Source organism: Aythya ferina (genome assembly GCF_964211825.1).
Source record: "Aythya ferina genome assembly, chromosome: 2".
Taxonomy (NCBI): Eukaryota; Metazoa; Chordata; class Aves; order Anseriformes; family Anatidae; genus Aythya; species Aythya ferina.
The window spans coordinates 88,263,921-88,290,240 of NC_140297.1; the positions used below are offsets into that span (position 1 = coordinate 88,263,921).

General features: G+C 40.5%; 1 protein-coding gene across 6 annotated transcripts in view; it reads right to left on the reverse strand.

The window, feature by feature from the left end:
• Positions 1 to 26,320, reverse strand: part of GRB10 (growth factor receptor bound protein 10) — a 149,673-nt gene that overhangs the window by 44,807 nt on the left and 78,546 nt on the right. For all 6 annotated transcript variants that reach the window (XM_084509345.1, XM_084509350.1, XM_084509348.1 and 3 more), the window contains 2 exons: positions 14,763 to 14,979; positions 11,800 to 11,941 (listed from right to left, as the gene is read on the reverse strand). In XM_084509345.1, the coding sequence (XP_084365471.1) occupies positions 11,800 to 11,941; positions 14,763 to 14,979 (359 nt within the window). The remainder of the gene's footprint in view (positions 1 to 11,799; positions 11,942 to 14,762; positions 14,980 to 26,320) is intronic.

Genomic DNA, 26,320 nt, shown 5'->3' on the forward strand with positions numbered 1-26,320 from the left:
TACATTTGTGGATTTTAAAAGGGAATGAGAAAGCATTTCACATAGAGACGTAACCAGTTCCTCTGCGCCCTCCTTCATCAATACCCTTACTCAGACATTGTCTCTAAGTAGCATCTCCTGATTCAGATGTACGTTTAGAAGATGCACAATTGTAGTAGAGATGAAATAAATCATGTAGAAAGCAGAGGTTGCTGCAAGCTCATAAAGGAATGCAGTCACTGTGAATCATGGCTGGTACCATAAAGACTTTTCACATTATTTTTGCTGGAATTTTATTAGACTCCCCCTCCTCAATGGCTGCCATTTGAGCACGGGGAGCTTAGCTGTTGTAAGGCTCTGATTTAGGGAAGAAACAAGCCCTTTGCATCCACATCGTCCTCAACCATTTTGCTCAACAGGAATCAGTTAGCAACCACAGTTTTTACAGCTGCATGCTAGAGAAAGCTTGAGAAAGAGGCAAAGAGGAGAAATTGATGTGAGCGTGTTTACAGTGCTGTAAAATTTATTTCATCATCTGCAGAGCTACTAGATTGTTTATTTATTTAAGGGATAAAAGTAACATATAGAAAGCTTTCTATAGAAACTTTATAAAGTTCCTTCAGCTCTTTCATTTTAATGGTAATACATCAACACAGAAAAGTCTTTCAACTTAGACCCGTTTGGACATCTGTTCGACGGATGAACTGCTAGAGACACTCAAAGCCAGCATCTGCTGTGCAAGCAATTTCCCTGCCCACTCAAAGAGTCCATCATGCCCTCAACCCGTCTCACCTCTTGCAGAATTTCCTGCTGTAGTTTAAAATCCTAAAAATTTTTCCTAGACAAAGAGTGAAATTGCTCAAGTGCTATTCCAGACATATATGAGAGGGCAATCAGTAATGAAACCTACAGAAACAGCAGCTAGCGCAACCTTGTGCAGAGTACGAAGTTAATTTCTTGTTAGCCAGATTGGCTTTAAGTTCCTCTGTATTGCTCTAAATGTTGCAATTAAGTACTGCTCTAAGCTATGTTTAATTAGCCTGTAAGCAAATGCTCATTTGTAACTTGCAGTGTAACGCAGAACTAAATGTTCACTGAGAGCAAAGGGAAATTACACTGAAGGTACATTCGCACAAATATAGCTGGCTGCCTCCTGACAGAATTTGCCTTCTTATTAATATCCTAGAAAATATTAAGAAATGTGTCACACTGTACAAATGGTTAGAAATATACATTCTCCAGCCTTGGAGCTGAAGGCAGTACTTTCCTGCCAGCGCCGGCTCACAAGCACTCCAGTCCCCGCGGATGCTAGTCTCTCAGAAGATGAAAGATCTGGATTATGTTTTTCATCTGTTTAGTAAAAAACAAAACACAGGGAGGGAAAAAAACAGACTAGGATGCGAATCATGAAGGATAAGGATGCTCTAAGATAAACAAAAAGTATAAACAACATTTTCACCAAAGAGCATTAGAAACATTGGTGGGATCCACTTTCAGGAATAAAACCCAACCTCAGTGCCTCCCATGAAGCACACAGAAGACGAAATTAATTCTTAAATATATTTAGTATCTTTTAAATGCTACAAGCAGAATGGCATTAGCTTCAAGCATAGCAAGGACATTTTTCAGTCCAACATTATTTGAGTCAGCCTGTCAGAGGACACCCGCTTGACAAGGCTGTAACACAAGAGCCAAGGCTCAGTCCCACTTGGACCGGCTCTACATCGCTTTGCCAAGCTAGACAGCATGTTAAAGAAAAAAGTTCAAAGGTCAGCCATGAAAAACATCCACAGAACAAGGCAGCATGGAACACAGGAAAATACTCTGAGTGCAGTAAATTCAAGGCTTTCCATGTATGATTAGGTGTTGCTGTTCCTGTAACGCTAGCTTTCAACTCAATGTCTAGCAGAGAGGAGGGCAATCCTTAAATATCTAATGCCTATTTCTTGTCAAGGTGCTCCACAAATCATTTGCAAGATGTGCGACAGTACTGCAAGCAATTTATCCTCCTATATGTACTTAAAACTCTTAAAAACAACACTAATCTGGAGTTTGGGACAAATTAGTAAAGAATATTCTTAATCTGAAGCATAATAGGTATCTTTCACTGCTAAAACTGTGTACCTCACTTATCACAGACAACATCTAGTTTGGCAAGGTCAACTGAGTATTTGGGGAACGGGAAAGGCTGCCAACATCTGTAAAGGTATTTATAAGGTCTGGAAATACTGCAGTTTGTTCGCTTTCTGTGGATTTTAGTAGGCAATAGGGAAGTGTGACCAGCAACAGTATGACAAGTTACTTAGGAGTAATTAGCTGCTCTTAACAGCTTGCAGGCAAGGACAAGCTCAAAAATGACTCACAGAAGCCCGAGGGCAAATTGTCTGTAAAAATTTAATCTCGCTTTTCTACTACCAGAATGTTGTTGTTCTGCTTAGAATATTCTCTGTAAACCTTTGCACCTCACTTGTTGATTTTTTTTTTTAAGTAATATTTTTTCCTTAGGGATGCATTGTTCCTACTCTTGTTGCCTATTTTGGCAGGATAGTGGGAAACATGATTTTGGAAGGTGAACGACATGGTGAGCAGAGAAATGTGTGCAAGACTACCCCACAGTAACTTCTACTTCCCCTGTGGCTGCAGGGCACAGACACTGAAGGCAATGAAGTTGTTTCCTCCTGCCCAGCCCCTCCAGGACCGTTGAGCATGCTTCAGTATGCCTGACCAAAGCCTTTGAAATGCCTTTTCTGGAGGCAAACGCCTTTTCTGGAGGCGAACGTGAAGTACAGGGGTCGATGATAGGCCTAGATTTCTGGAAGCACCTCACGCACTGCTGACACTGCATGTGCGCAGTGGAGAGCAGTGTCAAAGACATCCATTGTGAACGGGTACGTGTCATACCTATGTATCCCCAAAAAGATGAGCAGTTTCTCCCTCTGGCCAGACAAGAGGGCTGGACAGATAAAAAGGGGGGCTGGAAATGCTTTAAAGTGGCATCTGGTTGGTCAGGAACAAATGACGATTTTAAAACTCTTGCCCACCTTCACCCCCTCCTGCCACAAAATCTCAAGGGACGTTTTTTGTTTTGCTGATGATGAAATTTCGCTTAAGTCTGCTGGGGTAGAGTTGTTTTATCCACTTCACCCAGAAACATTCTCTGCTCAGCATGGGATCTCATATCCCAACTCCCAGCTGATGGTTAATCCATTTTGCTTCCAAGCACTACTCATTTCCCCCTCAGCAACAGGAGAAAAAACAAACACTTATGCTTCATGCCATCATGAAGACATTTCCAACTCTTGCTTCCTGAAACACAGCAGAGGAAACCAGCTCCAGTAACCCTGGCAGCAGCAGGATTCATCATTGGAGGGAATAAGCAGTCCTAATGCCAACGGAGAAACATGACATGTAGCTTTTGCGAATCGATGATGTCTTGCCTTTTAACAAGTTCAAATTTAACCTGCTTTTTTGTACATTTTGTAAATGATGTTCAGATTACAGCCAGGCTGAAGCAAAGACTGAAAGTACTTACATTAATTAAACAAAATCACTTTTTAGAACAGCAATTCTGCACTCCTATTAGGAGAAAGAATAATACAGTAAGAATTTGATAGTTAGATTTTGATTATTGGAGACCATAAATCAAGAGAGCAGAGAATTGAAACTTGTCCCACAATGATTTAATTAACTCAGCGGTATTCTTCTAATGCAAAAATGTTATTAAATTCCATCTAACATCCCCTCCATTTAGGAAATGGAACAAAAACATACATGCAAGCTTTGGAGGAATGCATAAACATCCAATTACCACACCAATGAACTCACAAGTTCATTCTTCCTCTGTGCGTCCACACACAAACACGGCCTAAGTGAAGACAGAAGTTTCAAACAGATTTCCATTTGAAATGTGGGCAGACTTCACTGTCCAGGTAATTACTGCAAGCCTAAATAAGCTTTTTTCCTGCTGAGAATGAACAACATTACTCCTAATACTTATGCAACCACCCTTCTGATGGTTTGGAAGTGAACACACTGAATGCTGGCTCTGCCTATTGACCCTAGAAGTGGATGCCAACAAGCAAGCAAAAAATTGGGCATCTTCCCAGCCCTGCACTGTGTGTGTCCACAGTATCCACACCAGGAGATCGCGTGCAGCTCGGCCGCAGGTGCCAGCCCACTTCTGTAAGGGCTGCCTTAGGCTTCAGAAATGACTTCATGGTCAACTCATCTGCTGGTTGTTGGGAACACCACGGTGCTGCAAGACCACGTAGGATACGCAGCAGTGGAAAGTTGAGGGCTCTAACCTCTGAGCTGGTGCTCTCTCGCATCTGCTCTACTGGTCAGATGAGGTCCAAAAGGTTTTTGTACAGGACGACTAAGGTTGACTTGAATCCACACCTTGAGTCCAGACAGCACAGCGGGCAAGGAGAGCTTAGATGCAGCGCAGCTATACCCATGATGTTGGGTCACTCTTTAAAGGCTAGCATTTATGGCTGATAAAGTTATGACATCTCTGATTCATCTCAGCCACTCACTCACAGTATAATTAGAATCACTCCACAGAGTTTTGTGTTGTTGTTGTTTTTTTAATTCCCTACTGCACTGATGTTTATACCAAAACCTATTTCTGCTTGCCTCACTAAACACTGGAATTTCTCTCATCTTTTTCTCGTTTGGCACCCCTGCCCATGGCAGGGGCTTGGAACTACACAGTCTTTAAGGTCTCTTCCAACCCAAGCCATGCTGTGACTCCGTAATTTTTCCCTGCACTCTCAGCCTGAGAGCTTCTCAATTCTTTCAGCTCTTGATCAAAGCAGAGGATAGCTATACATTTTTCTTTTCACTGTGCTATTGTCAAAATATATCAAGAGTCACACTACGCAATAGAAAACATGCAAGGGCACACCTAAGATGTGCATACAAAAAACCTCATGTGAACATGCGAACGCACAGCTACTACAGCCTATGCTACAGGCCACTCAATATTTCAATATTTACACAAGGCAGTCCTACAGGCTAATTACAATGGTGCCACTACACCGTAAACTGTTTTTTAAAGCACTGCTGTGTGGCAGCAAAGTCCCTCAGGGCTGCCAGCACAGGTCTGGGTCTGGCCAGCCCTCGCAGTGCGTCCCCCCAGCACGTAGCCGGCCTCCAGCATGCTCGCGCCGCGGGAGTGCTGCTTACGGGTAGAGAGCCAAAATGCTCCCGGGAGCAAGGCCAGGTTTGTGTCATTAAAAACAAACAGAAAAAAAAAAAAAGCCCAACAAATAGCATACTTGGGGGGTTGAACGCGAGACGCTCTTCATATTTCCAGTAATTCGTGTTGGGATTACGGCTACTGTTCTGGCATTTCCCAAAAGCAAGAAGGAAGAAACACGTTTCTCCCTACTGAGCCTCATGATACAACAGGCGCAAGGAAGAAGAAATAGCGGCTTTGGATCTGTCCTCATCCTGGTCCCTGGCAGCCTGCAAGGCCCTGGCCAAAAAGCCTAGGCGCCCATGGACAGCACTGAAGACTGGCTGCCCGCAGCGTAGTCCAGCGGGCTCATTGCTCTTCAGTTATTCGTTAGTCTTATCGTCAGTAACGAGCTACTGAGACTTTCCAAACTGCATGAGCTCACTCCCTGATCTCTTCAGGAGTAATGGGACAACGCGTTCGCGTGACACGGGTCACAAGACGACAAGAAATGGGGCACCTTTCCTACACGTCTCATTTAGTGGTTGTCCATCGAACTTGGGTCATCTCGTTTGGGAAAGCATTACTTCACCAAATGAGAGAGAGATTCAAAGACTTGCTTTTATCAGGGGAGGTTTAGGATGGAAATTAGGAGGCATTTCTCTTCACAGTAGTCAGGCATTGGGACGGGTTGCCCAGGAAGGTGGTGGAGTCACCGTCCCTGGGGGTGTGCAAGGAAAGGTTGGACATGGTGCTTAGGGACATGGTTTAGTGGGTGACATTGGTAGCAGGGGGATGGTTGGACCAGATGATCTTGGTGGTCTCTTCCAACCTTACTGATTCTGTGATTATAGAGGCATGACAGCCCCATAGCAGAGGCCTGATCTTCCCCAATTTAAACACAATAAACATGCTACGAAGCCATCTATGTAGTTTTTATTATTATTATTATCATTATTATTATTATTTAGCTTAAAACTCTTCTTTCAAAGAAAGCTTTGAGGAAAGCAACATGATATATCACAGTCATGGAAACCTACATGTATGTTTTATAGTTGGGCCAAAGGACTGCCCGGATCTAAGGAATTGCCTAGGTTAATCTAGCTACAGGATTTGGCCTGTTTAGGGGAAATAAAGACTTTTTGAACATCTTGTTACCAACATCTATTTTCAACAAGTCACGTTGTTAAACGTTATTCGAATGAAAGATTAACTACAAAATTTGTTATCTGTCACATGAAAAATCTAACAGCACATGAAGTTTTCATTATACACATTATTCAAGTTCACATTTTTATACAGCTTCTCTTTTGGAAATCAACATCCTTGTCTTCAAAACAGCCAATATGAAAGCTTTATGGGAAGAAAAATCAAAAAAATGTATCGTAACATGTAATTAAAACAATTAAAACTAAGAAGTCTGTTTACAGGAGCTCCCTTGAAGGGTAACTAAATCTGGAAAAAGAATAACATTAATTCATATGCATTTGTGAGTTTAATTTGCTAGAAAAGAGTAAACAATTTTGGTACATCAAACTGCTATTTGGAAGATTGCCTGGGCTGTATAGAGGGGGGATGTGAGAAATTTGCCCTATTTTTACAGTTGAAAGCTTCATTGACTCACACAAGATACTTTAGACTAATATCCTGTGGCATCGCAGTGACCTACATGTAATTATTGCATACTTTTTCCAAAATATTTGTACACAACCAGAAATTATAACCTAAGTTACCAACCAGTTCTTAGTTTATACCAGCAACACAAAGATGGACTTCAATTAGTGGTAACCTAGCTGTCTGATGTTTTTAGCAATCTTTTAGACAAATGCTTGGTCTCGGTTTGGTATAATTTTCTGGTTACCATTTTTCTTACACAAACATATTTATTCTGTTAAGTAAATGATGTTTAAAAACTTTCAGCTGTCCTTTCTCCCCACCCGCAAGGCGTGCAGAGATTTCACATTTGTAGGTGTGCACGCATCTTATGAACATGGGGACGTGGGGATAAAGGGCCGTGCAATGCCCCATCATGTCTCCTTGAGAATTTCCTTCCTGCTCCTGCCTTCAGCTGCCCTTCCCAGAGCAGAAAGCAGGAGAGCTGAGGCGGCTGCAGAGCTCTGCTGAAGTTTCACTTGGCTGCTGGCCAGGCACTGTGGGTGAAGGCAGACGGGTGGTACTTGAAGGACGGGGAGGCACAGGGTAAAGAAAGAAACGCTTGCTCCTGCACTGGTCTCTCCAGTCGGCCTTCTCCTGCCATAGCTCACGGACAAAACTTTCTCAGTTCGACTGCTTATTTGCTACTTGATGCTTTGAAAAAAGAACTTAAGAGCTTTTTGGCAGCTACTGCTTGAAGGGTCATCGTTTCTCCAAACATGAGACATCTGAGTTGTCTTGCTCACCACATGAGCTGCTGATGAAATTACGATGATATGCAGTTGTGTTTTTTCTTAAGTAGTTACTCATTGAACAGCACAGCTAGTCAGTTCTTTTCATCCCCGTGCTCACAAGCTGGCTGACCATATTACTGAAACTTCAACTGTGCTTTTACAGAACTGCCTGCCATTTACTAGAAACAGGTTGACATCTAAAATTTCTCACCGTTAAAACTTAGCTCAAAATGGGCTGTTTCCATCTGCAGAATTGCAATAAAGGATCATAGCAGTGAACCTCTTAGGAGCATATATCTGTTTAATTACAATTCGTTTTTATGAAACGTTTGGTAACACCACTGTACTAGACCTCCTCCGGACTGTGGAAGTTACCTTTGAAACAATCTGATGGTTTAGAGTAATTGCTTTTCTCAGGCTTTTACTATTAAACTGTATGTCAGTGTAATCAAGCTCCCTACATGCTTTAAAAAGTCTACAATAATTGTTATTTGTTTTTACACAGAAGAATAAACCTGTAATGATTTCAGTACAGCTAATGTTCCAGTTTAACATCCAAGACGGATGCATTGATGCTTTCCATTAAATGATTGTCCCATTTGCCTACATGTGGTTTTGTTTTTGAAGAAGGACCATCACCACAGCACACACAGGCAATCGGCAGATCAGGTGAGAGGTCTGGGCTGCACGTAAATTCGGCATGGACTTTGCCACAGTTGCAGAAATGCCCACATCCCCTATGGTCGTACAGGACACCCATTGTTTCTTACTGCTCTCTGGCTTCTGGGGAGCACTCCAGTTGTCACCAACTTTAGAAGCAGCACTGTGTGCCCATGTGGCAGCACAGCCAGAGTTGGCATGCTGCTTCCTGTGGAGGTGAAACTGGTACAGTTGCCTCAATAGATTGCTCGAGAAGAATAAAATAAAATGATTCCCAATACATGCACTTTTTTTTGAGTAAAACAAAGAAAATGGCTTGTTACTATTGTGAAACAACAACAAATATCTAGTGCAAGAAAATTAAGAGTGGTTTATTACAGCTATTTTTCAGTGCTTTACTGCTTTTATAGTTCTTCGCCAGGTCAAGAAAGAATATGAAACAAATGCAGAGCTGTGCATAGGCAATGTTGCAAACTGCTTGTTGAAGAGAAGTGGGGACAACTGGATGGAAAAGTATTGGAAAAGGGTCAAAAGTGTCTTAACAAGAAACATATGGCTTAAACTCCAGCTACATGAACACAGTTTTGCATATAAGAAAAGACAACCCCTTTTTTTCAGCTGCAAATATAATTCAAGCATTATGGCCTGAAAGCTCCTTTTCTGACTCACATTCAACTTTCCCTATAGGTGACAATATACTGGGCAAAAGTTTTAATTTAGTAAGACCTGAACAGAGCTTGGGTATTTCTTTATACCCAAGGCTTGGCAATATGATATGAGAATTGTCATGTTCTGCGTTTGACTTGATCTTTAAGTTCCTCTAGTATAACCACTAACACTTTTATAGTTGCAAGGTTGCATTTTAAAACTACTGAAAAGCAAAACTGAGCTGTTCCATGAGCAACAATACCAACAACACTTCATTCCTTATCAAGTCACATCAGACATCCCAGCTCCCCAGCGACCCCAGTGTTTCACAGTCAGCAAAGAAAATAGCCACTCCATTCTGAAATCCAAGACTACATTAACTTGGGGCCCTCTCAAGTCCCCTACATAGGAGGAAAAACGACCAAAGGCAACATTTCTTTCACACCACGTGTATTCTGAGCTTTCAGGGCTCAGCAGTACAGGCTGCACTGCTATTTGCCTGTTTGCTCCCAGAGGCTCAACAGGCTTGAAGGGAATCCATTCTCACTCACACCTCGCATACCCTGTATAATCAGAATGGCTCATTCCAATCTCTAATTTTAATCCTAGTTCATGACCTGCAAGCAGAAAACCTTAAATTACGCATCATTATTTTTAACCTTGGTTTGCATTCAATATCTTGAGTCTATAGTTTGTATCCAAGTTTTTTTGTAAAAGAACAGTTCATTTTCACTAGCTACCAGCCATTAAAATGTACTGCTGCAGTCCTTTAACTAAACTCATCCCTTACTTTGTTAACAAGTAGTTTGTATTCCATCTGTGGACATTTATCTAAACAAAAGTGTATCCTAAAATAATTGAATTTCCAACCTTTAATTTTCTTTTTTTTTTTTTTAATTATTGGATGAAGGTGAGGAGATGTGCAAAATTTCATAAGTTATTATTTTTTTTTTTAACTTATGATGTTTGTTAGACTCCATTGAATGGTACTAAAACTGGATTAAATATAACTAATGTCCCCTGAATAGGCTGAACATGCATATTTTTTGTTATCCAGCAACATTTCACTGCATTTAAATCTGAGGTATTAAACAAAAATAAGTTTTTTTCTTCACGAAGGAACAATTTGTTCTGTCTTTATTTTTATTTTTAAACCTTTGTCTATCCACATTTTATAGCTAGAGGATTTTTTCAGTTCTACATGTATTTATCTACTATTTCACTGAAGACAGGAAAAGAATGCCTTTCTGCCCTTCCCTTGGCATGAGACTGTGTTTCTCATTTGCCTCCAATCAGCTGATAAACTGAAATGAGCAATATACATGCATGTACGGAAGCCATTACTGTCTCACATGCACTAACTCCTCTCATCTCATCCCCTACACCTTTTACCATTACACTAGCTTGTCTGTGATTAAAAATTTCAGCAGCAAGCACAGCTGTGCTATATAAGTATGTATTTCATTTTACGTCTGGGAAAGCCTTGTCACGATTTATGGTCTTAAAATTAGGTAGATTTTTAACAGAGAATTATTAAGTAAAGTTTAGAAAAAAACTGCTTTTATTCTGTCTTTATAGCCATCTTCTTACATATATTAATGCTTTGTTTACTTTTATATTTAGATACTGTTAAACCACCAGTTTATAAATTTAATCTAAAATTGATGCACAGATGTTTTAGGTTTCTTAAGGCTTCATAGAGCCATCTTTTGGATGGAATCGCACATTCTAGTAAAACATACAGCTGAAAAGCAAAGAATCCCTGAAACCGGGTAATATTTAGCAAGGTAAATGCATCTCCATCCATAACCAGTTTGTCTCAGAAAGGCAGCCATGCTGTTGTTCTGTTGGCAAGAGGCAGGATACACGAGAGAATTGCCCATTATTTTCTCTCCCCGGAGTCAGATTACCGCTCTCTTGACAGAGCAGCCTCTCCGCTTAGCAGTTGCCGAGGACTCAGACTAGACCATGTTAAATTTCTAACTGAATGACTCTGTTTCTCTTAAGGCATTATCTGGTTATTTATCTCACTTGTGTATATATATAAGAAACACAGCAAACCCAAAGATGCACTGTATCCTTCGAGAAAACTGACAGCTATTTACAGAGATACAAAATAATGCAGAATATATGCAGGTGCACACTATGTAGCTGAAATATCCAACCCAAACCCTTTTATCAGTCAGAGGCAGCCAAAGGAGCTACTTACAAACTAAATCAGCAGTGATACAGGACGTCACCATGGTTTTGGGTACTCATGTGCAAATCCATTCTAACCCAACAGTCAGTGTAAGCAACACTTTTTTTAATCCCTGTGCAAGTCAGCACAGTTTACAAAACTGTAAAGAACTTCACTGTAAAGGACCTGGAGAGCTACTCAGTCAGCCCTCCACGGGACAGTTCTGCTCATCCACCCCATTACAAGGAGCTGTGCCTAGTTACATGCTCTTAATAACAGTATTTTGCTTTTTGAGCAGCTTCATGAAAAACAGCAAAACAAAGAGGCACCATGCCCTTAAAGAAAAAAGACAGCTACTTATAGAGAGAATGAATTTAAAATGATTAACAGGCTATTAAGCATCTTTGTGGCACCTAGAATACGCAGTATAACACAGATCCTGCTCCAACTCTAAGCCATCTAACCTGACTTCTAAATTACTAAGTCATTATGTTGGATAATGAAATTCCAAAGATATCAGGTATTACCGCTTCATTCACAACATGCACATATCTGAAATATTCCTTTATTCTTACAACACCTTTTAAACAAAAACAAAAACTTTGAAGCCTGTTTGAAGATGTTCTCTTGCCAGTGCTGCCCTACTCACAGACGAAGTCTACGAATGTTTGTAAGTATCTGGAAACTTACTTTCTGCCTTCAAAATGAAATAGGCCACTGCTGGTTTGGACGCTAATGTATGACACAAAGGTTCGTTCCATACTCACATGCTTACTAGCAGGTTGACTCTGAGGTAAAGATCCAGGGGCCAGCACTGGAGAGCTTGCAGGGCTACAGAGTTCTGGAAATGGATTTGGTATGGCTGGCAAAGACGACGTTCTGAATTGCTGTTCTTCTTCTTGTAGACGCCTACAAACATAGAAGCATCAAGCATTAAGAAAAGCAAACTGGCATCACCAGACCTGCATCTTCTAAACCACCATTCAATGTATTAATATTAAAGAAAGAAAAAAAAAATGATTTTGCTTTCTTACGCAACTACTATACAGTTACAGCAACTGCAAGTCCAAATTAAGTAATTGCATGTGAAAAATGACTGGTCACACATCTATGCTTGTTTTGTTGCTTGTAACTTGAAAATTTGCATGAATAACGGAGGTAACTGTGCACATAAAATAAACAGAAATACCAGTATATACACTCTTTTGCAAGCACTAACTTACAAGTGTAAGCTCCATATGCCAGAAAGTCAGCTAAGATCTTCAAACTCACCTAAAAGAGGACATAACTCCACTAATTTTGAGCCAAATTCCATATGGATCAGCAAAACAAGTGTGTAGCCCAGTAAAATAGCTAGGCCGAGGCTGAAACCAATACCATCACCTCATTACGGTATGATATCCCATCTCTAAGCAACTCAACATTTCCTGGAGAGACGGAAGTGCAAAGACTCACCTCAAGCAATAAACTGCAATTACACCCTCATAGCTTATGTTAGTTGTAATATTACTGTTCAAACACGTTTTACTTACACCTCCTGAGATACATCTTATTAAAGTCTAAGTAGGACCAACACACTTGCAAGCTCCAGTTTGCAATACACCTGTACTGCTCATACCGACAGAAGGAAAATTAAAGACTACCAGGCAGCACAAAGAAAGTTAGAAAAGATATAAGACCCGTTCATGACCACACAGACAGCTTTAGGTTTTCCTACTGCTGGTGCACCAGCATTGAAGATTTGCTAGACGACTCTGGCAGATTTGCCTGTGCAGAATGCACCACCTAGTGGCAATTGTAAAAGTTTCCAAAGGCAATCAACTAATAACTATTGTATTGTAACCCTTGTAATCGAAGTTTTAAGGGATTCTCATTTAATTTATCCTCATTTTTTTCACCTTCTTCAGCTTACTGCCTTCAGCAAGCAGAGTCTTCTTATCAGAGTTTCTGGGACACAACTGCTGGTTTTGCCTCTAGCTACATGTCCCATTCTGGGCATGCTTGCTGTCCATGCCTTTACCAGAACTGGGATGCTGATAAAATAACTGAAAAGTAATTCTATCCCCCAATTTAGTTGCCTTGGTATTCCACGAATGGCCCAACAGATTTTTTTTTTTTTTTTGCTATATATACCAAGTTTCAATCATAACTATGGGCTATGCAAAAGACTGCCTGACCTGTTTTATTTTTTGAGCTACCTGAATACACACTTCTCTAGAGAATAAAGAACCATGTAAGACTGTACCAGTAACTGTTATAGTTCTTTGTATTGCAGGTGTTGAACTGTGTGTTTGCATTGACCTCCATTATAATAACTGGGATTACAAATTCAACACAATTCAAAAGGTGTTGTTTTCTTAACATGAGAGTAAACCATGCTGCACTTTGTTCTGTCTACAGTGCTTCAGTGCATCACTTATTTCATTACTGAGATACACATAAAGCTTAAGATAATTATCTTAAGATAATTACAACCATCAACCATTCTGTTCAGGCTGAGGAAAAGACACAGCTGTTGTTTCCCTGTACAGGAAAGGCATCTAGATAACCCTGAATAAAAATTTTGCTATTATTTTCTTTAATGATAAATACATAATGTTCTAAGGCTTATGGAAGTGCAGTGTCTTCCAAAGAAAGTTGTTAAGTTTTGAAGTGCCAAAAACAGTTTAAATGAGTTTGACTGAGACATTTGGAAAACATGGAGAGCTATACTGCTCTACAGTGAGTTTTCTAGTACAGTGCTATTCAAGGTTACACATGAAACTTGTAGAAGTGATTGCATCATTAGCTAGTGTGTTTGTATTACAGTTACTGCATAAAAGTTCGCATAGAAAAGCTGCTTGCCTTAAGAATATCATTCCTATAGGAAACACATCAGTGTAAAGAATTAGGAGCAACCCTTCCTAGATGTTGGAGTTTTCTTTTATTATTATTACCCCTCACTTCTTTTGGAGAAGGCTTTCTTAACTAGAAGAAAAAGAAAACTCCAAATACATCTGCTTCAGGAAATTTACATATACATACTAACAGGAGCTCCTTTCTTCTTGCTGCTTAAAAAGATTTTAAGAACCACAGCTTTATCTATAGACTCTCCAATAGCTACCAGGAGTATTCCAGTTTAAGCTTGAATTCAAGTCCCCATCCTGACAACAGTGAGAGAACCTAAATGCATCTCTTTTGTAATGACTACCATTATGCACTCAAGTGAAAGAAATTGCTCTAGGAAGAATGGTTAAAGAACTACATGTTCTTTTTTTTTGTTTGTCTTGGACCTTTCAGGAAACCTCCACTAAGAGAGATATTTTTGTATACCAAAACCATCTGAATGCAACCTCATCTATATCTGTATCATTCATTATGTTGCATAAAGCCAAGAAGCTGTTAATAGGCACCACAGCTGAGAGAACAGTTTTTGAATGCTTTGGATTTATTTCCAAACATCGACATTATTTCTGAAAATTGGTACTAATGATATGCTTCTATACATGTCTGCTACTACAGGCACATCAAACATTGACAAAAAGAGTAGAAGTGAGACATATTTGCATATTACAAAATACATGGAAAATCTATGACCTCCACCTACCTGGTAATTTGTTTTTCCTATGCAGAAGTCCAGTGTGAGACTACCAGACCCCTACTGAAGCTCATCTACTATTTCAAAATGTCGTTCTTTTAACGCTACTTCAAGACAGCTTGAACGAAATGGAGGGCAGTCCCTCGTTCCTACCTGACTGCCATAATGCGCACTGGCTGAGACCGCTGCACCTTCTGCCTGGGAGACATGGGCTGCAGGGTGCCTGATCCTGAGGTTGGCAGCTGACTGCGGTTAAGCTGACCATTTTGAAGGAGCGGAGTGGTTTCTGACTGCATACTGCACGTAGAGTATAAACTTTCAAATGATGAATTCATGTCATTTACCAAAGCTTCCAGGTCCACGTCGTCATCTGAAAGACAAAATAAAAGCAGCATAACATATCTGAAAGTCCCAGATAAAAAGTTTTGAAAGACTTTAGACAAAATTTCAGAAAACTTATCAGGTATTCTACAGCTATATTTTTACATTGCAATTTTTTATTACAGAAAATTTATTTATTTTATATATAAAAAAATAACATAGCTAGTAACTCTTACAAAAAAGCCACTGGTGATCATGCTTTATTTTGTCTTCCTCAGTAAAAAGCTATCGACTCTGAATGCAATATTTCTACTGTAGTATTTATCAATCACCAATATTTTATGGGATTTTTAACAATACCAATGCTGATCTGAAACACAACTTACTGTTAAATTGACATACATTTCAAAATCTGTATTACTTACAAATATCTCAGTTCAGATTGCCAAACAGTATGATAAACGCTGTTTGAAAAATCCAATTCTTTAGAGACAAGAAAAAAGGATAGTGTTGCACAAGTCAATAGGTGAAGGATGTACTTGTACAAGTGGGAAAGTTGTCATTATAATTTCCTAAAAAGCCCTTGTCTGCATGTCTGCCTATTTTTGAGATAAAGTATTTTGAAGGGCAATGCTACGTTTTTAATATTTTTTGTTTCTTACCATTCCATGACTTTATAATAAGTTTTGTATGCTTACTCCTGTAATGCAATAAAGATCCCTGCCTTAAGGAGTATAATGTAAATCAACTAGGGATCTGGTACAGCTGGCTGGAAGAACATCAGTCAATAAAACGTACACCATCCCTCCTGCATACGCCACCCTACCTTAAGATAGCTCATTTTCATTTGTTCCTCCTGAACAATAATTACGCTGCAAGACAACAGAAATCTGCGAGTCTTTTGAACTAACCACTCTCTAAACTCCAATTTCAGAGTATTGTAATTACTCCCTGGCCACAAATTACACTACTATCTATTAGAAGTTCAACACACTATCAAACGTACACATGGTTATATAACTCTGCTTACTTCACAATGACTGCCTAAATGACTACTTTAGACCAAAACCAACTTTGTTTCCAGACATTTGACTTTTTTAAAATTTTTTTAATGGTATCAATTGGCCTGGTAAAATACACTATAGCTGCCTACAAAGACTGTAGTTTCCCAAAACTCTTCATGTCACAGATGGATGGAAAGTAGAGCCAACCAACGGAGCTAACAAACATTTACACAGCACCATGCAGCTAAAATATGCTTCTTACCCCAAATAGCTACTGATATTCATTCTTTTGCCATATTTTCTAGGTAAACGAGGCAAGAAGAGGAGCTATTCAGTGATTTTGTACCACTATCACCTTTCTGGAAGGCACCATCAGTACAGTGACATCACCAGAAACAGTACCATTCAATTTCTGTCTACTAACAATGTGCCTCAATGACCGTAACAGGATCTGAACGTTGCACTGACATTGCATTTGTTTTGAATGCTGATGACCACTGACCATGCCTGACAAATCTGCTGGGCTTTCTACCACAGGGTTACTGCTCTCATGAAACTCCACCTGGAGTACTGCCTTCAGCTCTGGGGCCTCCAGCATAAGTAAGACATAGACCTATCAGAGCAAATCAAGAGGAGAGCCATGAGGATGATAAGAGGGCTGGAGCACCTCTTCCATAAAGACAGGATGAGAGAGTTGGGGTTGTTCAGCCTGCAGAAGAGAAGGCTTTGGGGAGACCGCATAGCAACCTGCCAGTGCCTAATGGGGGCCTACAGGAAAGTTGGGAGGGACTCTTTGTCAGGGAGTGGAGGGACAGGACAAGAGAGAAAGGCTTTAAACTAAAAGAGGGGAGATTTAGACTGAATATTCAGAAGAAATTTCTCAGAGGGTGGTGAGGCACTGGCACAGGCTGCCCAGAGAAGCTGTGGATGCCCCATCCCTGGCGGTGTTCAAGGCCAGGCTGGATGGGGCTTTGGGCAACCTGGTCTGGTGGGAGGTGTCCCTGCCCATGGCAGGGGGTTGGAACTGGGTGGTCTTTAAGATCCTTTCCAACTCAAACCATTCTGTGATGCTATGACCACAGTTCTCAGCATTGGAGGAATTGAAGATCTCAGAATTAAGTAGGTGCTAGTCACGTACATGCCTCTGAGCCCTATTTAATGACTTGAAATATGACATTCTTCACTGAGAGTCAGGAGGACCTTTACTAAAGTAAAAACCACCTAGCCTTCACTGAAAACGTACCCATAGGTTTTCTAGGTTTGAACATCAATTAAAAAACAAAACAAACAAACAAACAAAAAACAAACAAAAAAAAACACTTACAACCTTACAAACCTTCTTTTTATTTTTTATGGCTATTTTCCCCAGTCACTATACTTAATAGGTACCACCCAACTATTAAGACATCTTCAGTAGGCTATACCATCTTCTCTCTGTCCTCTAGTTCATGCATTTGTCAATAATCTAGTCTTTGCTTTGCTTGGAATAAGTCTACAATAATTCTCCAGCTATTTTTAGGGATCTTGAGATAGAGTTGCAATTTAAGTTTCATTCCATCCTCCAGATTCTTATCCTATTTGGAGAATACGTACCTAAAACTCTTATTGAGCAATCACAAGGGAACCACAAGAGTAGGAGTATTAAAGAGGGAGAGGCTGAATTACAAGGCTTCTGAATTTTATCATTCATATACAGTACCAGAGGACCAAGCTGTAGGGTGTCAGCTGGCTGTCAAGTAAAAGCTTAGAGGATGGATGAAGGAGATATAGAGAATTCTATACTAAATAGAATAAAGATCCTGGCCACAGAGTCAGGGAGTAAATTACAGAAAATAACAACAATTGTTTAGCAGAAATGCAAGAAAGTCAAGATGTACATTCTGTGGAAAGCTGTTTGACTTTGTCCCTGAGGGTGTTAATTTATTAACAACTTATACAAAGCTATTAGTGTGCAAGATCATTAAGTTTTCTGGTGATTGTGACTTGGGAAGAATGATTAAGAGTCAGCTCAAGCTATCCCTGAATAATCAAATAGGCACAAAGGTGTAATACAAAGTCTAATAAGCACAAAATGAGGCACTTCATGCAAAACATTAAGGAAACCAAGTACATAGCTTAAAGCATTGAATTGCCATAGCAGGCTTTTAAGCGTATCAATTACACACCTAAATTCAATTTCCAGCAGGACAGGTGAATATACAGTTTTCCTAATAATACGTTGCACTGAAGTCTGGAATCTGGTTTCATTCCCCTGTCACCTCCTTTTCTTCATGGGTGCAGCACTGCTAATAATAGCCTTCAGTTTTTCTATACAACTTTTGCAGGAGTGCATATCCTTAAGCTTTTTGGAGATAAAGCCTGCAATCTTGAATTTCATACAGTTTCATCTCCATACAATAGCATTTACTACTAAATACCATTATGTTTTGGAGAGATTTCAGGATGTTGCAATAAGAAACCTCATTGCTGCAGCCTACCTCGGAAGTGCCAGCAGATGTCTCAGCCTGCCAAGTAATACACTATGTTACTTGCAATGCCTCTCTACAGAACTTAACTAAATAAAAATCAAATAAGCGATCCACAGGATTTCTAAGCTAAGCATAAATCATTTGCAGATATACTGTTCAAAAGGAAATTTCAGATACAGTGCAATTCTTCAGATTATCTTCCTCTACCAACCTGCAAGATACAACCTCTATCAAGATCATCCTACTTGGAAAAAAAACAAACATAAAAAAAAAAAAAAAAAAAAAAAAGCCATATGATTTTGAGGAAGCTTGCCAGCTAACAACAACATTTGCAAATCATTAGCCTTTGAGACAGTATCATATCATGCTGGTCCTCCAAGTACGCACACACAAATTTTGTGATTGACTGGGAAGAACTACTTCTGGCTGTTACAGCAGGCAGAGGTGCAGGCTGCAAAGGTACCTCTTTCTCCAGCTGTCTTTCAGTTCTATGCTTCCAGGGATGCTAAAGACGGTTTTCCTTAATCTGCATTAAATTCTGCAGTGAAAAGGGATATTCAAGTATCTGCTTTTTTCTCTGAATCGAACTGCATGGTGGGTTAGCTTGTAACTTCCATGAACAAACATGGAAGCAGTCTTTTTATTTCTTGTTTTCTTTTTTTTTGTGTTAGTTTTTGGTGGTGGAGGGGATGTTGGTAGTTATGTAGAACTTCCTACACCATATGAGAATACTTGGCATGGCAGCGAGCAATGTTGTCGTGCCTTTGCTTTCCCAAACTAGAACCGAATTGCACTCTCTGGCAGCTGTTTGAACTTCATTTTGCTTCTTTGCCCGCAATTTGTTAAGCTTTGGCTTTGTTCACAAACCAGCTTCACTTGATTTTGCAAGTAAGATTTTTGATAAAGTAGATCATGATTTCAATTACAAAAAAAAAAAAAAAAAAAAAAAAAGGAATTTAAAAGTTCAGTTCAAGGCAAGAGAAAATCCTGTTATAAAACTAAAACTGCTATTAAGCTAGTGAGCTAAGCTCTCATGTTCCACAAAAGTTAAAGCACTTTGAATACTATTCGACTGTTTTTGAGCATACCACAGCGGGATGATAGCCACTCAATTAAGTCTGAGTAAACTTTAATCTTTGCTTAACCAAAGGCCTTCCAAATCCCATTTGTCTTTCTGCTTCTAGCCCTTCCCTGTCCCCTAGATCCTAATTTATTTACTTATTTTGGTTCTCACTGGCCTTGATGTGTCAGCTCAGCTAACAGGAACGAGCAGTATCCCACTTACTCTGAAGCAGTATAATGCTGAAATGAGTTCTGCTCAGCTTCATCTGTGGCAGCCTCCTGAATTAAGCAGGTATTTCCACAGCTGTCAAGGGGCTCGTTACACTGCAGTGCTTCTGTTTACTGAAAAAAGCTGAACATGGAAAGAATCCCGGCTTTGGACTGGAGACCAGCTTACATTTTATTTCTCTAAATGGCATCTCAGCAAACACCCTTACTTTTTACATACAGTCTGTATCTCACAGGGAATATTCAGAAAAACACTGCAGGACTTCAGTGAGCTGTGATTTTAAAGCTGCATGCTTACATAACTTCCTTCTTGTTTACTCGTTTCAGAATTTAATTCTTCAGCATTCTCTCTCTTATCAGTTCACAGAAAAGACTAATGCGAGCCCTACTAGGAACTGAGCAGAAGATTTATAGAAAGGCTATACCACCTCTCTGTCTCCATGGAAGTGTATTTGATACTATAGGTAACATAACAGTGTGTATATAAACAAGTGTTTGATATTACAGTAGGACAGCTGCTGACTTTGATCCCGTCCCTATCTGACAGCCTAACTCTGGTGGATCAGTTCTCCAAAATCAGGTTCAGTCCTGCACTTTCAAGACCCTACTTGAAAAAGCAAAGAAGCTAAGGTACAACTAACATAAGATTTCACCCAAGTTTAGAAAAGTAAAGGACCATGTTTTCAATGTCCTCTTAATGCACATTAATTGACCCTCAAGGAGACGGAGAGAAACAGGGAAAGAAAAGGTACATTTGGTTCCATATACCCTATCATCCTGCATCGATTATGTGGTGATATGCTACATAAATTGTCGGTAATACAGGAAAAATAAATTTATACTAAAATGGACTTTACCAGAATTGAAAAGGGAAAAAAGAGAGGTAAAATGCCTATAGTATCCACCTCAACATCCTGTATCAGATCTCCTAAAATTGTATATAAATTATTCTGAGTCATAGCAGTGGTGTAAGTGTTTTGCAAGGTTTTTGGTGTTGTGGAAATTTCGTCTTTTATGATCAGAAATAACCACCCAGGTAAGGCTTGCCACAAGCTCCTTTTTACAAAATAACACCTTTTTACAGGAATCATCTGCAAAAAAGTATGACAGTACTGCTGCATGTCCCTCCAGTGTCATATCCAAATGCTGTTTTGATAGGATTTTTCAGAAATTCAAACCAGTAAAGCTTTTGGGCAAGATACTACTGCTGAAAACACGTAGTTGTAAAGATGTAAAAATGTCACTCCAGATCATAGACATAGGCTTCTGTTCCCTTCTCCCTCTGAACTTGTAAGTTCGTTTTCTATGCTTACACAAATGTCTCACCTTCCTCCACAAACTGAACTTCCACTGATGCCACCGGCTCCAGTTGCCCTTTTGGACTTGCAGTTCTTGTGCAATGAAAGAGTTACCGACGGCCCCTATGTAGCCTACAGCAGCCTACAGCTATGTGTATTTAAGACTCAACAGCTACTACACCCATGAAAGATGCATGCAACAGAAGGCAAGCAACACCAAGCAGATTTCAAAGACAATTTCCTTTAAATTCTTCCCCTCATGACCTCCACAGAGGTGCTACAGCTGAATGACATGGTCCTTTTCCTAGCACCAGCTCCAATTCCGTGCAACCTCTTCCTTCAGCATTAAGAACTACATACAAGGGATAGCTTTGTACACAGAACAAAAGAAAATAAAAATAATAAAACAACAACAACAACAAAAACACTTGCAAACCCTATGCGTTCATGCTGTTCTCCAGGTACACTATCGGACCCAAATCCAAAAATATCAAAAGACTGCCTTTATTGAACATTAGGAGCCCAGAGATTTTTTGTTTGTTTGTTTAAGTGAAGACACAACCCCAGCTTTGTCTCCCACAGACATCACCAAATTCTGAGTGATTTAGTCTGGATTAAAAACAACAACTATGAACCCCCAAATTTGAGAACTCTGCGCACCCTACAAGTCCCCTCATGGGACTCTGAACTGAAGAGTCCTTTACTTTCTAACATCAATCATCTTCAGTGAAATCCTCTACTTCATACTGTAACTATGGTTGCTGGCTTACAAAATGTCACTTCAGTGTATATGCAGCTTCCAAAATGCTAAATAGACCGTGCCATGGAAAGAAGAGCAAGAAGCAGAGATGCTGTTCTGTAAAAGAGCACAAAATTGAGATAGGCATCCATGATCCTTAAGCTCACTGAAATGTTGCGCAGAGAAGTCAACAGGGAACTTGTAATTACTCCAGTGTTCTGCAGGTAGTTTTTAAATCCCACATGCATCTATTCCAATTTCTGCCAACAAGGTTGCAAAGGCTAACATAAAATGTATGTACGTTAATTACAGGTGGTGGAGAGAATTCACTTTATAAACACCTTCTTACTAAAAGGTTTCTGGTTAGACTTCGGTAACATTCTTAAAACACGCCTTATAAATCCCTTGAAATAGAAGACAAACTAAATTGAACAAAATTAATGTTGCTAGGTAACAGCTATAGGAATAAGCTACATATGAAAGGTGTTAGTCAAAATCAAAGCGTTAATGAGTAACAGGAGCAACTGGTTATAGGTGTCCTACAACAGGAAATAATGCAACTGTACCCTCAGACTAGTCTTGATCATATAAATCAAGTTTCAGGAATTCTGATGGAAGAAAACAGTAGGGTTAAAAAACGAAAAATTCAGCTCTTGCCCAATTCACACACCTAACAACTTGACATCATAAAGATGACAAAAGCTGGGTATTTTGGGGGGAGAGGATGAGGATAAAGCGGATTTGTTTAAACTGTTTAATTTCAGAGACAAACTAAGGTAAAGCATATCTCCGTTAACATTTTAATGGTTTTACCCTTTGATGAGACTGCAATTATTCACAGCCTTCAGAAGTGCCTCTCAGCATGCAAGTTCCCATTTCTAACACAGGAACCGTGAAGTCAGGCTGGCCCTTTGTTGCAATGCATTCACACTCATCGTTTGGACAGAAGACAGCTCACAATGGGTAACCCATCCACCTTTGGGCCCTTCCTCAGTTCTAAGGCACAGATGCTGAAGCACCGATGATATTGCAATGAGAGAGGGGGACTTAAGGAAACCTAAGAAAACCTAAGGAAAACATCTAAAACATCTAGAATGATCGTGCATATACATATGGGCTTTATTATAAGAGGTAAGATAAAATACGTATGTATGGTCAGTCCCTTTACACACCCCAACATCCCAGTTAGGAAACAAAAAGTTGGGATTCAATCTTCCCAATATGTGTTTTCTGTGAACTAATTTTGCAGCTTTAAAACAAACAAACAAACAAACAAACAAACAAACAAACAAAACACATTTGAAACAAAACCCAAATACTATACCAGTTGATCCACTGTTACTGCACAGAGTGCAGGAATGGCCAAATGCTGGTCAGCGAATGAACCTCACACCCTGGTTTTAGCACTCGTTGATGGCAGAGCTCCTGTTAACAGCAACTGCCAGCCTTTCAAATGGCTCTGCACAGCCAGTGTTTGCAGAAGCAATGTTGTATAGTAAATAGTGAGCAAACAGGTCACTTAAAGCAGTCTGAGGTTAAGTAGACCTCTGGGAAATTGTCATTCCTGGGATGGTTACAAAATCTAGCTAGATGATTAATTTTCAAGAAACTGGTAACATCTGCAATTTTCTTCTATGAATATTAGGTTCAGTGGTCACCCTGTCCCATTTTATCATATCACCCAATTTTAAAATATGAGTTCAAGAAAAAGACTAAGAAAGATCTTAAAAGGAAAATGTGTGTTTGGTTGGGTTTGTAAAGACAGGAAAAAAATAAACACACCACCTCCATCGGTTACACAGAGGACAGAAAATAATACCAACAAGAGAAGATACCCCTGCTAGCACCTCACAGGACAGAGTGGGGTACTCACTCTTTCTAAGGCCAAACTTGGAGCCGGAGGAGATCAGTCCTAAGGAAACCCTACAGGAGCATAGAGTGGTTGCATCAAGGAAAACCCTGATATACCATGGGGTCAGCAGACCCCAAAGGAGAAACAGAGGCAAATGTAAAGCTTGTCATAATCATGCAAGTAATAGTCAGGCACTCAGCCATACTGTGGCCTTTTCCTTACACTGAAGGGGGGAAATGAAAGGAGAGTGGGTGGCAGAGCAAGCGACTGAGTGCACAAGAGACAGACAGACCAACCAGCCAGCCCAGGGATCCTCTATTCATATCTCATCATCCTGGTAAGGTTAATTGGATGCCTCAATCTTTGTGTATCATCTCTGTAGCAGAATCAGGAAGGAAAGCTGTGGTGTTACGTTCCAAAATCACGACTGCAGGAAGGCTGTCATTCATCCTCCCAGAAAATACGGCTGTGTAATGCCTGGCATGCCCAACAGGACAGCAGAGCTGCTGCTAGCCTGTGTAGACCACACAAAAATGAACAGAAAATCTACTTCAGCTTTCCAGAGAAAGGGGAAAACAGTGTTAACCTACTGACCCGTTAAGGCACTTCCAGTCAAAACTCAGGAAGCGCAACATCGGATGGCAAGGGATTGATGAATTGAAATACTGTCTGCTGGCCACATGGTAAACACTTGGCAGACTGCATCTTATATTAGAAAGTCATATTTACGGGTGAGTGACTTTAAGAGGATATCCTGTATCAGCACGAGCTGCTATTTGACACAGCAAAGGTCAGGTTTACTTGAATCTTTATTAATACTGCATATTTTTATACTGAGTAAACCAAAGAAGTATCTTAAAAATACTGTGTTTTCCTTATGCTTGCATGAATGAAAATTACTGGGTTTTAAAGTTTATTCTACCATCTCCCCATATATACATTTCTATTCAAGATGCTTTTCTAAAGTTTTACTCAGACATCTTTTTCTTATCTTATGTGTCAGAGGACAAGAAAAAAAACCTAAAGAGAGTGCAAATCAAATATGCACAAATAAATAACACCCCAGCAGTCAAGTCAGAGTTCAAAAAGGAGTTAAGAATTCAGACAGTTGAGAAGAGCTACCACATGTCTTGCAAGTTTAAGCTATTAAAGGCAAGTTAAAAATGCAGTCAAAGCATCTATTGCTTTCCTTTAGGGAATGTGCACTCTCTCCCTGATTAAACATCGTAATGCCCTGCCGAATAATCCCGTCTGAAGGCTCCTTACAACCCAATATAAACACTCCTGCCGGGATTAGTTACTCCCGCCCTGCCAAGAAAGCCTGAGCTTCACCTCCAGCTCCAGGAAACGGAGCCCGTAACCTCGTAAGGTGCTGCGTGGCCACGGCCAAAGCCCAAAATACCCTGCCCGCTGCTGAACCAGTGCCTGGGACTGCAGGCCGGGCTCGCCGTGGGACGAAGGCCGCGCGTCCCGTCCCGCCTGACAGCCGGCATGCCTGGCCCTGCCAGCCTGCGGGGAGTCTCTCTGTTCGTTTTAAGGCCATTTTGTGGCAATTCGAGCAAAGGGGCTGTGGATAAACCCAGGGATCCCATCAGCGCATCCCTTCACGCCGCGATGGATCCCGAGAGCCGATGCTGAAATGTCGTCGTTATTAAATTAGGCGCGCACCTCCGCACTTGGCAGCCGGGCTAACCCAACCTTTAGCTGTAGTGACTTTAAACCACGAGTTTTTAAAATTTCCTTTGAACGGCTTTATTGCTGGCTTAGAGAGCACGCTGAAGAGGATGTAATGCAAGTTCCAGAAGCTGCACACAGCAATTAATGAATCAGCTATTCCTCTGGGTTAATTAAAGATTGCCTTGTCAGAACATAATAGTTACCTAGCTGTGACCCATGTACTTACAAAGCCAACAGGAATACGTCATATTTCTAGGTACTTCTAGTCAGAGTTTAGTTAACAGAACTGAAGTCATGAAGAAGTACAATTCTTTAACAGCGGGGTAATTTGGGGTTCTTTTACCAGCTGCTTTAATAGTTTAGTATTAGCTCCAACTGTAATTTCAGTAAATTATCTACAAGAGACTGAGCTGCAGGAGAGTCATTCGCAATTTCAACATCAAAAAAGCCTCCCAAGAGCCCCTAATTTCTGACTTTTGAAACTTGTAACTGCAATAACAGCGAGCGAGCTTCGCTACGTTAACATCATTTTACAGATGAAGAAGGCTGCTGACAGATGTTCTCTTATTTCCACAGCAGCACCTGATCCAAGCTTTTCTTACATTTCTTTGTCCTTCAAGGGGAAAGAACATTTTGGGGTATGCATCCGATTTCTTCTGCACACGGGTACTTTGTCCTTAAGTCAGCTGCCTATTTTAGGCTCTCCTTCCATGCAAGCCTATCTCGGGAGTCAGCAAATCAAGCAGCCCTTCTGGGTGCAGAACAAGGAGCTCTCCTCTGGTTCTGCCAGCAGAGGAAACCAAGTGACGAGGGTGGATAATTTAAGAATTACGACCGTAATATAGCGCGGACCTCTTTTGCTGTGTTAGAAGGGAACACCACAGCCCTGCTGCACGGATTCGCAGATGGCATAGCATATTGCTGAAATCGCATCCCAAATGGCTGCCGGGAGCCACTGCTGCCTGCGCCCGCGCTCCACACCACGACGTGGGAGCCGCGCTTGGAAACGGGCAGCAACTTTCGGGAACCGGCATCTCCAAATGGCACTCCTCTCCCCTGCGA